The 13,303-nt window shown below is 46.9% G+C and overlaps 1 protein-coding gene across 7 annotated transcripts; it reads left to right on the top strand.

Moving 5' to 3' along the window:
- The first annotated feature begins 2,601 nt into the window (after nt 1-2,601).
- LOC109952523 (cilia- and flagella-associated protein 53-like) lies at nt 2,602-11,824 on the top strand. Of its 7 annotated transcripts, XR_002273778.1 has the most exons (7): nt 2,716-3,095; nt 5,652-5,822; nt 6,393-6,696; nt 6,964-7,176; nt 8,063-8,340; nt 9,358-9,460; nt 9,535-11,824. XR_002273778.1 is itself a non-coding variant. In XM_020587649.1 (3 exons), the coding sequence occupies exons 1-3, from the start codon at nt 2,964-2,966 to the stop codon at nt 6,446-6,448; spliced, it is 405 nt and encodes a 134-aa protein (XP_020443305.1). In that variant the 5' UTR covers nt 2,674-2,963; the 3' UTR covers nt 6,449-6,955. The 7 variants fall into 7 exon arrangements, 2 of the variants coding, with proteins under 2 accessions (XP_020443304.1, XP_020443305.1); XR_002273779.1 differs by lacking the exon at nt 5,652-5,822 and having other exon boundaries at nt 2,712-2,928; XR_002273777.1 differs by lacking the exon at nt 5,652-5,822 and having other exon boundaries at nt 2,712-3,095.
- Nucleotides 11,825-13,303: the final 1,479 nt, after the last annotated feature.

Here is a 13,303-nt window from a genome sequence, read left to right as displayed (position 1 = left end):
TCCTCACAACATGATGGCCTCCAGCTAAATCACTCGCAGCAGCCGCTCCCACAGCCTCTCTCTCCATCGCCATCTCCAGGGCCTCTTGCAGGGTACAGGGGTGCGCCAGCTGCGTCTGAATCCGCAGCTGACTAGGAGTTATAGCCCGGATGAACTGATCTCTGGCCAGCTCGCTCTGCACCTCATCCGGCATGTGAGCATATGCTCTCCTGGTCAGGGTCTCAATGTCATTAGCCAGTGCACGAAGTGGCTCACCATCACGCCTCTGCCTGTTTGCCAGCTCGGAACGCAGAACACTGGGCCGGTTACATTGTCCAAAACATCGCTGGAGGGCCCCAACTAGAGCCCCATAGTCACCTCTTTCAGCCAGGCTAATCAGCAGCAAGCATGTTAAAGCTTCATCAGTAAGACACATGGCCAGCTGAAGTGCTTTAACGTCCTCTGACCAGCCACCTGATCGAGCCAACAGTTTCAATTGTGCATGGAAAGCCTCCCAGTCAGCTTTACCATTATATTTCGGCATCTTCACCTGGGGCTGGTTGCACAGAGCACCGCCATCGGGCCCCGTTTTTCCAAAACCAGCATCTGCAGCTAGGCTCCTGGCCATCTGTTTCAGGCGGGCTACGTGTTCTGGAGACTGGTCAAACCCTCTCTCATGCCCCGGCGTCGCCGCATAACCACCATCCTGCAGTTCCTCCGTCACTCGCACCCCAGCCTGGCTCCTCACCTGTCGCCCTGCCATCTAGTTGGGTGTTTATCAAGGCCCGATAAGCCGGAGGCTAAGGCTAATGGCAGGCGTAACTTCGGCGTTTCACTTCTGACACCAAATGTAGCATCTCGCAGGACACAAGGAGGGCAACCTTGAGTGCTGACGAATAGTCGCTTTTTTATTAACTCCACACAACCGGTTACTGTTGGCCGTAACCACGCCAAAACAACAGCCCAACAACACCAAGAAAAAAGATTAACAACCTGCTAACACCCTCTGTAGCTCAAATCCCCTCCACACTTCTCTCCCTCCCGCTCTCACACCTCTTAACCCCTGAAGCTCCACACCCATCAAGGAACCATAACAATTTAGAACATCATAACATGCCAAGTGAAGGATCACTACAGTACTTTACCAACTGTTACTCTGTTTAAACATGTCCACTGGCAACTTGTTTAGGACTTGAAAACACAAAGTCTAGGATCTGGATTTGACTCAGTTACTTTAGAGATTTAACTGTGACGACCGTGTCCTACCTCTGCTGAGCAGCGCTCCCCGTCAGCACGAAAACACACAGAGACATTTTCTGCAAAGACAGTTTGAAACATAAATGTTATGAGTACAGACCTGTGACTACTTGTAACAGTAGTACAAGTACTACTAACCTGGTCAAAATTAGTAGTCCCCAAACGTCTGCAGTATGTGCAGTACTACTGTAGCAGTCGTAGTTTTGATTCAGTCAAACAGCTGCAGTTCAGGTCAGAATACTGTGTTTTTATCCTGAACATTTTAAAAGGATGGGACTGTATTAAGCTGAGTGACTACCAGCCCATTTTAACCAGTCTAACCAGTCTTTTATCAGACAGGAAACAAACCTCTGACATTATTGGCTCCTTGTAATCAAAGTAAATCCTGTGTCTGAGTTCATCTCATCACAGCTGCATTTCCCTGCATCACAGTGGAACAACATTCCTTCACCTCAGTGTTGTTCCTTCTCTGGGTTGTTGTTGATGCAGGAGCCCTTCTCAGGTGGGTGTGATTCTGCAACCAGCAGGTGGCGCCACCTGGTTCAGTGAGGACTGTTCTCAGGTAGTACTCAAGCTCGGGTGTCCTGTTGAGAACAACAGGTGAGCTGTGTTCACCTGGTGGCTCCGTTTGACCGCCGCTCTGCACAGGTCCGGACTCTCACTCTTCGTCATAGTGTCCAACCAGACTACAGAGAGTTTAATAATGATATGTTCCTGAATCTGCACATTCCCCTTTGCAGCTACAGTGAATTCATCTTGTGGATTTGCTGTTTCTCCAAACTTGTGCTGCTCTGGCTGCTGTCGCTTCAGGGCTTCATTCACATGTCAGTCACCATTTGTTCTTATCTGTAACAGAAACTGGGAACACTGGGTTCTAGGACAAACCAAGACCAGCAGGAGTTCACCATGTCCAGTAATGATGCTCCTGGACCAGCTCTGAAAACCTTTAAGGTCCTTCTGTGAACTACTCTTTGTGACACAGTTATACATGTGGATTTTTGATTTTTTCTTTAATAACAACGTTTTTGTTGTCTAACTGGCTGCGAGCAGCCTCACACAGCGACCTCCCCTCAACCTGAAAGAAATGTCTCATTTTTATCTATTTATGTTTGTTGTTTCTCAAGGCTCCTGCTGTATATTTGTAAATCATTTTACTCAAATTATTTTATTTTGTAGCAGTATTTTTATAACAAAAGTTAGCAAACTCTGATTTTACTAAAATAAGCAAAACATGATATGAAATAGACAATATAATCAAATGTTACATAAGCTACATTTTTATCAAATGAAGTCTTGACTCAAATTACAAAATCTTTAATTACACAAAACTAAAATCTCACAGAACAAAATGTAGCTACTTAAACATGAAATAAACAAAATATTTGAGCAACATTTTGAGTGCGAGACTTTTACTTGTAACTTAGTATTTGTAGTATTTGTACCTGAAGTAAGGCGTCTTCTTCGGCCGCTCGTTTAGCTGCTGCAGAGCGGGTCCTCCAGGGGCAGGCGGCACTGTCGCCTCCTGTTTGGCGTTGCCATGGAAACGCAGCACGACCGTCTGTTGTGTGTGGTGTTTTAACGGCAGGTCGTCAATCGTACCTATAAGAAACCGAAAGGTATCGTCACCTGAAGATGCAGCTCAACCGGCGGAGCGGAGGTCGGGAGGCCACGGGTAACACTCGGCACAAAACGGTAGCGTCTCACTGAGTTCGGGTTTATCCCGCTTTATGGCGGAATACACGAACGATCGGCGTAAAGAAACGTCCGGACTAAAGTCATGCCACACCGGAGTATGGTTTCTCTTCGGTTGGAGGAAATTCAGATTCATTACCGGTTCTCCCCTGGAACACGGACCGGATGTAATAAAAATATACACACATTTAATATTCAACAGTTTTATGTTCATCTTTAATGTTTCTGATGTTTGTTGTATGAGACATGTCAGCTGTGCCTCTCTGGGTCTAACTGGCTCCTCACGCACAGCACGTATCGCACGTGCGTGCGCACTGTACACTCGGTGTGCTGTGGTTCTGCCGTGCACGGGACGCCCACAGTGTGTGTTGTGTGTCCATATTAATGCTGTTTTGTTTTGTGTATTTGTGTTTTCACTGCTGCAGTCAAACAGAGCTTCAACATGGTGTCTCACCTCACATACAGTGCCTTGCGAAAGTATTCAACCCCCTTGAACTTTGCGACCTTTTGCCACATTTCAGGCTTCAAACATAAAGATATAAAACTGTAATTTTTTGTGAAGAATCAACAACAAGTGGGACACAATCATGAAGTGGAACGAAATTTATTGGATATTTCAAACTTTTTTAACAAATAAAAAACTGAAAAATTGGGCGTGCAAAATTATTCAACCCCCTTAAGTTAATACGTTGTAGCGCCACCTTTTGCTGCGATTACAGCTGTAAGTCACTTGGGGTATGTCTCTATCAGTTTTGCACATCGAGAGACTGAAATTTTTGCCCATTCCGCCTTGCAAAACAGCTCGAGCTCAGTGAGGTTGGATGGAGAGCGTTTGTGAACAGCACCAATCGAGAATTTGTGGAAAGAACTGAAAACTGCTGTTCACAAACGCTCTCCATCCAATCTCACTGAGCTCGAGCTGTTTTGCAAGGAGGCATGGGCAAAAATTTCAGTCTCTCGATGTGCAAAACTGATAGAGACATACCCCAAGCGACTTACAGCTGTAATCGCAGCAAAAGGTGGCGCTACAAAGTATTAACTTAAGGGGGCTGAATAATTTTGCACGCCCAATTTTTCAGTTTTTTTATTTGTTAAAAAAGTTTGAAATATCCAATAAATTTCGTTCCACTTCATGATTGTGTCCCACTTGTTGTTGATTCTTCACAAAAAATTACAGTTTTATATCTTTATGTTTGAAGCCTGAAATGTGGCAAAAGGTCGCAAAGTTCAAGGGGGCCGAATACTTTCGCAAGGCACTGTATATCTTTGATATAATTCTCTTCCTTTTGATTTTTAAAACATTTCTGAGTGTTTTTGTTAACCTGCCGTTTTGCTGATCAGAGGTAGAGGAAGTAATCGGATACTTGGGTAGAAGCATTAACACCACATCGTAGTATTAAAGTCAAACTGTGTGAGTATCATCAGGACAAAATCAGAACTTGTTAAAAGTAGAATCAGTCAAAGCAGATGAGTGTAGCTCGGTGCCTGATATGAGGAGACTGTTGATGGAGCCGGTGTCAACTGGTTCACACTTCACTGCAACTGATGGCTGGTTTGTAAAAGATCAGGAAACAGTGAGAGCTGTGGAGACGGGTCCCACCTTTGGTTCTGTCGTTAAGATGATTCATTAATCATAAGACGCAGCATCACATCCTTATTTCTGAGAAGCTGGAACCATGAACTGTTTCACGCGTTTCTATGAAGAACGGCTTAAAAGAGTCAGAGGTTAATTTTCTCTCAATCAACTGATCCAGTAATCAACGGGACATTTTTACTGTTTGATAGTTTAAATTACAAAGCAGCAAATTTTATCAGCTCTTCATATGTTTCACTTTGTAAAGTAACATGAATCAGTCTGTGATAGTTTCCTCTGAAACAATCTGCAAAAGTACTGCAGAAGTATAAACTGTAGCATAAAGAGAAAGTTCCCAGTGTACCTCACTACACACGTCAGTGTACCTCAGTAAACATCCCAGTGTACCTGACGTACACTACTGCACTGGAATCCATTACTCAGCACAGACAAACCCGCCCGATGCCTCAGATCTTCAGGTCTAAATGTATCATTTCTCTGTCGAGCAGAGAGCGAAGTTTCCGTCATCACAGCTCGCAAACCACCTGATCCTGGAGAGACAGAAACAGGATGCCGCCCGAGACGAGGTCCTGGAGTTCACCAGGTACCAGCAGACCTGTGACACCAAGAACTTGTGGCTGCAAACCTCAGAACGCCACTTCCTGAGAAGGACAGTCCAGAGACACGTCCAGGCTGCTGTGGGACAGCACGAGTCCAGCGTTGAGGAGCGGAGGGACAGGATTCCCCTTTGTCTTTTCATTCCGGGGTGGGAGGAGGCCGAGCACACTCCCTCACTTAAGGGCACTTCTCAGCTACTGGGTTCAGTTTTCTGCTGAGTTGTACTTGTATTCCAGCACAGCTCAGAGGGAAACCATGTACTTTTACTTCACCACATTTATTTAACCAATGTGGTTACTGGCTTCTTTAAACAGTAATGTTTTACCTTTAAAACACGATAAATATCTGAAATGCAAACTTTTTAAATATTAAAGCAGTGATTTATAATCTTTGGTCTCGTGGCCCTGTAAATACTTGGGTACTTTTACCCCTGGTGCTTCAGCTGAGTACTTCAGTACTTTTGTTTGACACAGTCCATGTAACAGAGCAGAGCGCCTCCGGTGAATGACGTGCGCCCCGGTTCCTCCCCCAGGCTCCGTGTGCTGCTGGAGGCCGAGGAGCAGCAGCACCTGCAGGAGCTGGAGGACAAGAAGGAGGCAATGGTGGAGAGACAAGCCAAGATGAGAGAGAAGGCCAAAGCTCTGAGAGGGAGGAGAGAGAGCGAACAGCAGCAGCTGATCTCAGACAAGCTGGAGCTTGTCAGGTGAAGCTGTTCTTCCTTAATGCAGCCTTGACTCCAGTGGAAGCAGGTGTAGTGTCACACTGCAGCAGTACTCCAGCTGAAGTACAACCAGTACTTTGATGCTTAGTCACTGATCCAGGGCATAGTGTCAGCCCTTTGCTGTATAGCTCTCTGTGGGTTCTGACTGCTGGACCCTAACCTGCTGGGCCTCAGTCCGCTGGGCCTCAGGCTGCTAGGCTTCAGCTTGCGCCTTCATTGACCCAGTGACTGTTGAATGCAGTTGTTAGTTGCAGCCTTAAAATCTGTAGTGTGTGTACTTGTACCTACAAAACTGCAGTACCTGAGTAGAGAAGGAGAGAACGGTCCCTCCAGGGCCACAGGACAGTGAAAACAAAACATCTAGACACAGAACATCAGCAGGACATTGACTGACAGTGTATGTGGTTTGTCCCACTGAGAGAAGTCAGCTGTTTGCTCAGTGTAGTGATTACGCAGAGGAGCCCCTGGTAAACCTCTATGTACCCCAGATGTTTCTACACACAGATGTTCAGCCCACAGTGTTGATGTTTACCATTAACTTGCTGTTGTCAGGGAGCAGTGTGAGGAGCTGTGGACCGTGGAGAGCAGGTGCCACAAGCAGCAGGTGAGCGTGGAGCGAGCGGCTCAGGGGAGAAGCCAGCAGGAGCAGCGGCGACTGCAGCGGCAGGAAGACCTGCTGTTTGATGAGCTGTGGGAGGCTGACCGCCAAGCCAAAGAGGAGTGGGAGGTGCGATGAGCACAGAGGCAGCAGCAGAGGAACCTGGAGCAGCTGAAGGTCCTGTAGGCCCAGATGGAGGCGACCGAGCTGCAGAGAGTCAAGGAGAAGGAGCTGAGGGAGGAGGAGGCTCGCCTCACGGTCTGTATCACTCTCTGTACATCACACAGCTCGCTAATGAAGCTGGTCACACACTGGAGGACCAATAGAGGCACAGTGCTGATGCCATGTTTCTGTTCACTGATTCACACAGAAAACTCAAGCACCCAAAGTTGCTTAAAGGCAGTGGGTCAGCTTGAGAGCTAAAACTTCAGCTTGAGTCAGGAGTCCCTGAATAAGTTAAAGGCTCATTCCATTGATTTAACACATAAGCTCAAGAAGTCTTGTTTTCCCTGTGGTGTTGTGCAGCTGCAGCAGCAGGAGGTGCAGTGCATGCAGAAGCAGCGAGAGCACAAACTGCAGGCTCAGTAGGCCACCCGGTGGCAGCTGGAAAGGTGTTTCCAGCTGAAGATGCAGCGTCTGGCCCGAGAGCAGCAGGAAGAGCTGCAGCTGGATATGAGCATCCTTCAGCAGCTGCTCCATCAGGAAACTGAACAGAGGCAGGAGGCTGCTCAGAGGAAGGTAAACACACCTGAGCCAAATTCCAGCTTTACCTGCAGGAAGGGTTCTGAGCACAGTGTGGTGTTTGTCCCAGTGTCAGCCCTGAGCTCTTCTTCTTCATCATCTCAACTGACAGGTAATCAGTGGCACTAGGCTTTGTTATGTAAGAGTGATCTGCAGGTACAAGTGTCCCAGTGGAGCAGTACACTAAAACATACAGCTTCAGTTAAGGAGCAAGAACATCAGAACAACTCATGTAATGAAACAAACTGGTGATGGACATAATAATAACATTATCTTTAATCTCTCTAAATCCAGTAACGGAGACTTTTCTCCTTGTCGACACATTTGTGCTGTTGACAGTGATGCTGTAGTGTCTTAGAGTGGTGCAGTGGAAACACAGCATCCTTCATGTTGGAGCAGTACTGCAGTACATGTAGTTACTACTGCCGGCCAGTAGGTGGCCCCAGACTGCTACACAATACCCAGTGTTTGGTCTGTTGTTTACAACCACTGAAAGGTGTTGGTTCAACTGTACGATTAGTTTGGGGCACACACCTGGGGTGGACAAAATAATAGGAACACAAAAAGGAAACCATTTTGATGAAACAGGATTTATTACAGACCTGATCCATTAGACTGACCTCGTTTATCTGAGGCAGCCTTTTGCAGGTAAAACCAAATATATTCAAACATGTATTAACAGAGCAGTCAGTCTGCATTCAGACATGGTGAATCCAAACTACAGCCACCCAACTTTTTTTTTCAGTCAAATCTCATTGTGCTCTGCTGTTGGACCAGCATCACCTGCACAGTGTGTCGTTCTGAGAGCTGAACAACAGTGACAAAGTGACAGTGTCCTGACGGGTGTAAACCCCCTCCCTGAAGCAAACGGCTCTCTGTTTAGACGCCGCTGTGCCACATGGTCGATGCTGACAGGCTGAACCCCGCTGCCTGTGTCGTCTCAGGCAGAGCTGCATGAAGAGCAGCAGAGGTACCGGCAGTATCTGTCTGAGGAGCTGCAGAAGCAGAGGAGAGAGGAGGAGGAGACGGAGCAGCTGATCGAGGAGAAACTGAAGAAGACCTGGACCAAGAGAGAGCAGCAGAGCTGCCTGCAGCGAGAGGCCAGAAACCACCTGATGAAGGAGGTGATGGAAGCTCGACACCTGCAGATCCAGCACAAACGTAAGAAAACCAGACTGTCACAGATCAACACAGGAGGAGGGTTTATACACTTTCACTCCTCACCAGGAGCTTAGTGGTCAGTCTGCTGATATTCTATTTTTTTCTTTGTACACAGACTCAAACCAATACGTGTCTCCTCCCTCTGAGCCACAGCTCCATTGTGTCCAGACACCAGTAAACCCAGTGGTGGCCACACTGCCGCACTGGTCCGATACATACTGTCCTGGTGTCACTAGATACCAAATGTGAATTAGTCCCCAACAGATACACCATTTCCTCTTGATGATAAAACTACAGTGAGCAGATGTTGCTTTTAAAATTAAACTATGTGCTTGTGAGGCCATTTAAAAGATTTACGTCTTCAGTAAGAACCAGCTTGGACAGGAAGTCGGAGTGTGTTGAGGAACAGACAGACACACCGTTGGTCTGAGTCTGCACATGAAGGGCAGAGCTGCAACTAATACCTTTCTGTCAGTGTTTATGAGTCAATCAATCTGCTGATTATTTTACTAATTAACTGTTCAGTTGCCAAGCTGACAGGTGTGTGCACGTGCAGGCCATAGGGATTCAGTTACTGTAGTCTGATCTGAGCAGTCACCAGCTCAGCCGGCAGTCGGAGCCACTGTGACACAGCTCAGGGAGGAGGGAGACTAAGCTTTGTGGAGTCCTTCTACTGGGATTCGTGACTCAGTCCGAACATAGACATGAAACATGGTTTTAGTTCGAGTCAGTGTGACTTTACAGGGTGGACATCACAGTCGCTGCCTGAGTGTCCTCCTGCTTTTAACCTCTCCTCAGTATCACTGTGATCCAGGGACAGTGGTGTGCACGTCCACGGGCACATGGCAGCTGGTCACTGCTCGGTTACATACTGTTAGTGGGGACGTGAACAGATACAGGCTGAAAACAGGTTGTGCAGTAGCCTGCACCGGGTCGGGGTGAGTGTATCCTGAACAGGTGTACGACAAAACGACAACAATGGGAGTATCTGTGTGTGTGTGTGTGTGTGTCCTGCAGTGAAGCTGAACATGCAGAAATGAGCGGAGCTGGCCAGAGAGAGGGAGGAGCTGAACAGACTGGTGGAGGAGAGCAGAGTGAAGGACGAGGAGGAGAAGAGACGGTACGTCACCTGACATCCACACTTTCCCTGTTCATGTGCCAGAGTCACACTGACCCTGTCTGTGGCCCCCCCAGGCAGAGAACAACCTGCGAGGCCTACCAGGCGGACCTCAGGGCCCAGATCAGGCACCGGCAGCAGCTCTGGAGAGAGGGCAGAGCTCAGGCTCAGAGGGAGAGTCAGCAGGGTCTGATCCTGCAGCTGCTCTACGACCAGAAGAAAGACGAGATCCTGTCCAGACCCTCGTCTCACACTATTGCTCCCCCCATCCGTTCAGGAGAGCACAGGGATCCAGGTCTGCCCCCCAGCACAGACTCACATAGTCCACCTGCACAGGGAAGAGTCCTCCTCGGACAACCACATGAATGTAAAGAGAAATAAAAGTCTGTTTACACTGTGGTCTCTGTCTTCGTCTGCTCACTGACTGATGTGAACACGTCTCATTCCACTGGGTACGTTCGGTTTCAGGCTGAGGGCCCCACTAAGGCCTCTGTAGACAGTGTCTCCTCACTGTCCAGCTGTTTGAATCCAGGAGCTGAGTCTCCTCTCAGTGACTTTAATAAGCAGCAGTCAGTGCTTTGCCCCAGGTTTTGTCTTTCAGGCTACACACAGACTTCTCTGCTGTAGTCCTATGCAGCCTGACCAATCGACCTGCAGACATAACTCAGGGCTGAAAATTATTAGCACCTGTCCCCTTCAACAGCATTTAGGTCGTGTTTCAGTGAACTCGGTGAGTAAACCAGGATCAGAGCATCCTAGTTTCCTCAGCACCAGACAGAAGGAGGTGTCTGTCTGTCCCCAGCTGCTCTGCCACCAACAGACTGATTATTGATCGGAGTGAAAAGGTGGAAACATAAGGCCTGAGGACGTCTGACAGGTTGTTATTTACCAATCAGCCACATCATTTATTTATTTATATAAAATCCTCACTGTCACCCGACCCCTGGCACTTGACCTCACACTGCACTCAGAGCTGAAAGCCAGGCGCCCCGTGTCCTCGGCCTGTTGGCTAAACCAGTGTTTACTGAAGGAAGGGAGGTAGCCATGTTGCTTAAAGTCTGAGTGTTTGATTATGAAGGAATCACCCAGAAAAACCATAGTAATCCCTGGATCCCAGCAGGAGCGTGGCTGGCCTGATGTCGTTTCAGTGTCACTCAGTGCATGCTGTTTGTTTTCACAGCTTCGTCCCGACCGAGCAGCAAGGCCTCGTCACTGCACTGACACACTGTACCTTGTGCTGTGTATCAGCTGTAGGCGCAAATACTTCTCAGAGGAGACGTTTACTCACAGAACATGTGAGGAAGCTGCTTCTCCTCTTAGTGTCTCTACATGATTATAGGCCTGAGAAGTGTTATTAAGCTCCAGACTCAGTCATGTTGTAAGGGAAACTGTTGCACAGCTATATCTACACACCAGCCAGCTGCTAGCACACCATCCTTACTTCATACCAGGATACGCCAACACCTCAGGCCAGTCGAACCTGACCGGCGAGCACCTGCAGCCCGTGGCCCAGAGGGAAATCCACCTGCACACCTTAAATCAAAGTGCTGTCAAACACCTGCATTGTGCCTGTGCACATTTTTCTGTCAGTTCATTTACATGCAGCATGTTGTTCAGAGAGAAGGGAGGTTTCTATAGCAGAGCATCACCTGAGTTCTCCCATCTTGTCCTGATGGGAACAGCAGGTCCAAGCAACATGTCACCACAATCCATCCAACATCTGGCTTGTTCCAGTCTGATGTCACTGATGACTGCAGAAATGCTTCCACGTGCACAGATCAGTGTGCACAGTGTGGGGCTGAAAGCTCTCTGCTGCTCCCATGCACTTATTTTTTGCTTGCTGCCTCCACAGCAGTGGTAGATCAGTCCTGCCTGTGCTGGGTGGACTGGCAGCAGGTAAACAGCTCATTCCAGCAGAAGGAGTGGTCTGGGAGTGGACTCGGCCACTGATGTCAGAATCACAGTTACGCTCAGACAGGTCTGAGACAGGTGGCTTCCCACAGTCAGTCCCAGGTGAGTGGCTGCAGCACAGTGTGTTCTGGAGCTGAGCAGGGCCTTTCCCTGCATGTGTGGACCCACTGAGCAGCCCGAGAGGATGACCGGCCACTACAACCCTTACTCCAAGGAAATGGTTTTTATCATGGATAATAACCTGACTGTGAGACGCTTTCTGGGTTAATGTTCAGAAACTCTTGGCCTGTTCCATGTTACACAATGTCTCAGATAAGACTCGTCTCCTCGGACGATGTGTTAGTGTGTCAGATGTTGGAGGCGTCAGATTCAGACACTGCACCATGTAAAAGGGCTCAACATGCCTCATTACAAGTAAAATGTGTTCGTAATGTTGTTAGATAGATACTTTATTACAGACTCAAGGTCTGTATAAATGCTAAAAAAACAAACCATGAAACAAGCAGCAATAAATAACAATAAAAAGACAACAACAAGAACAACCAATAAACAACTACCCTTTTAAAAGGCAGGTATACCAGTGTTTCCAAAGTACTGAAGTATCTCACATGTCACTATATGCAATATTAGTCAGCAATAAAACAATGTTGTTTCCAGAACTATTCAAATGACAAAAACATTTATACATTAAATTTCTTAAAACTGCAGATAGTGTAATCTGCGTGAAGTTGGCCCCCCACCCAACGCAAAATAAGGCCAAAATGGTGTCATCCGTTTGTGCTTCGTTTGTGCTGGTTTGTGCTGCAAAAAGCTTTGTTTGTGCTGTTACGGTATTTGAGATATTAAACAATATCTTTAGGAGTCATCCACAGGCCACTCAGCCCCCCAGATAGCTCCAAATTGGACAAAAGTGGTGTCGTTCGTTTGTGCTTCGTTTGTGCTGGTTTGTGCTGCAAAAGGTTTCGTTTGTGCTGTTACAGTATTTGAGATATTACAGATTTCAATTTCTGATGACGTCACTCAGCCCCCCAAATAGCTCCAAATAGGATAAAAGTGGTGTTGTTCGTTTGTGCTTCGTTTGTGCTGGTTTGTGCTGCAAAAAGCTTCGTTTGTGCTGTTACGGTATTTGAGATATTACAGCTTTCATTCTTTGACTCATAAAATACATTTTGATATTCTGGCAGCATATTTTCACACAACAGGTCCAAAACACTGTAGTATTTTATGATCTTTTCCACCAATGCGACTTGACATTGCAATGAAATAAAAAAAAATAAAATAAACAAAGTTTTCCTGGTTTATTTTTTTACAAGGAGATGCACTTAATGTTACCAGTAGGGGGCGCCCAGAAGGGTTAAGTCAGCTTAAGATACACCTGTAGAAGAAATAGGGTAACATACTTTATCCGCATGGTGTTTCTCAGTGCTGCTACAACATCAAAAATGGCAACATAGCCACTCCTAATGCCAGTTTATGGACAGAGCTGAGTGAGCACCTGGAAAATAAGATCTCTGCAAAGGCCCTGTACACTTTTGTTAAATTAAACAGACACAATGGCTGGTCGGTGTTAGGGTTCAGTGATCCTGAAACTAATGATGACACAGATTCTGAGACAGGTTCCCTTTCTCCTGGACTAAAAGCTTCTCATGCTTTCCAGCTTGAAATTCCATTTGAGAAATGGAAGGAATTTGTTCCAGAAAACACTGAATATAAAGACAAGTACTCTCCAACTCAAAAGAGAGATTACACAGTTTTGAAACCTGGCTCCTGGACTCATATTGTGAATGACCAGATTTGGAAGGCAATGAAAAGTACATGTACATTTGTATTTAAAAGAGCCAAGGTGTATCCATCAGCCACGAGTAATTACATTGTTATCAGAGGCTATTGTAAGGAGTGTCATGGACATCTTAGTATGACATGCAAGAGAGAGCC

The sequence above is a fragment of the Monopterus albus genome, unplaced genomic scaffold, assembly GCF_001952655.1.
Source record: "Monopterus albus unplaced genomic scaffold, M_albus_1.0 scaffold469.1, whole genome shotgun sequence".
NCBI lineage: Eukaryota > Metazoa > Chordata > Actinopteri > Synbranchiformes > Synbranchidae > Monopterus > Monopterus albus.
The sequence above is the reverse complement of the archived record's forward strand: the minus strand, read 5'-3'. Positions and strand labels throughout refer to the sequence as shown.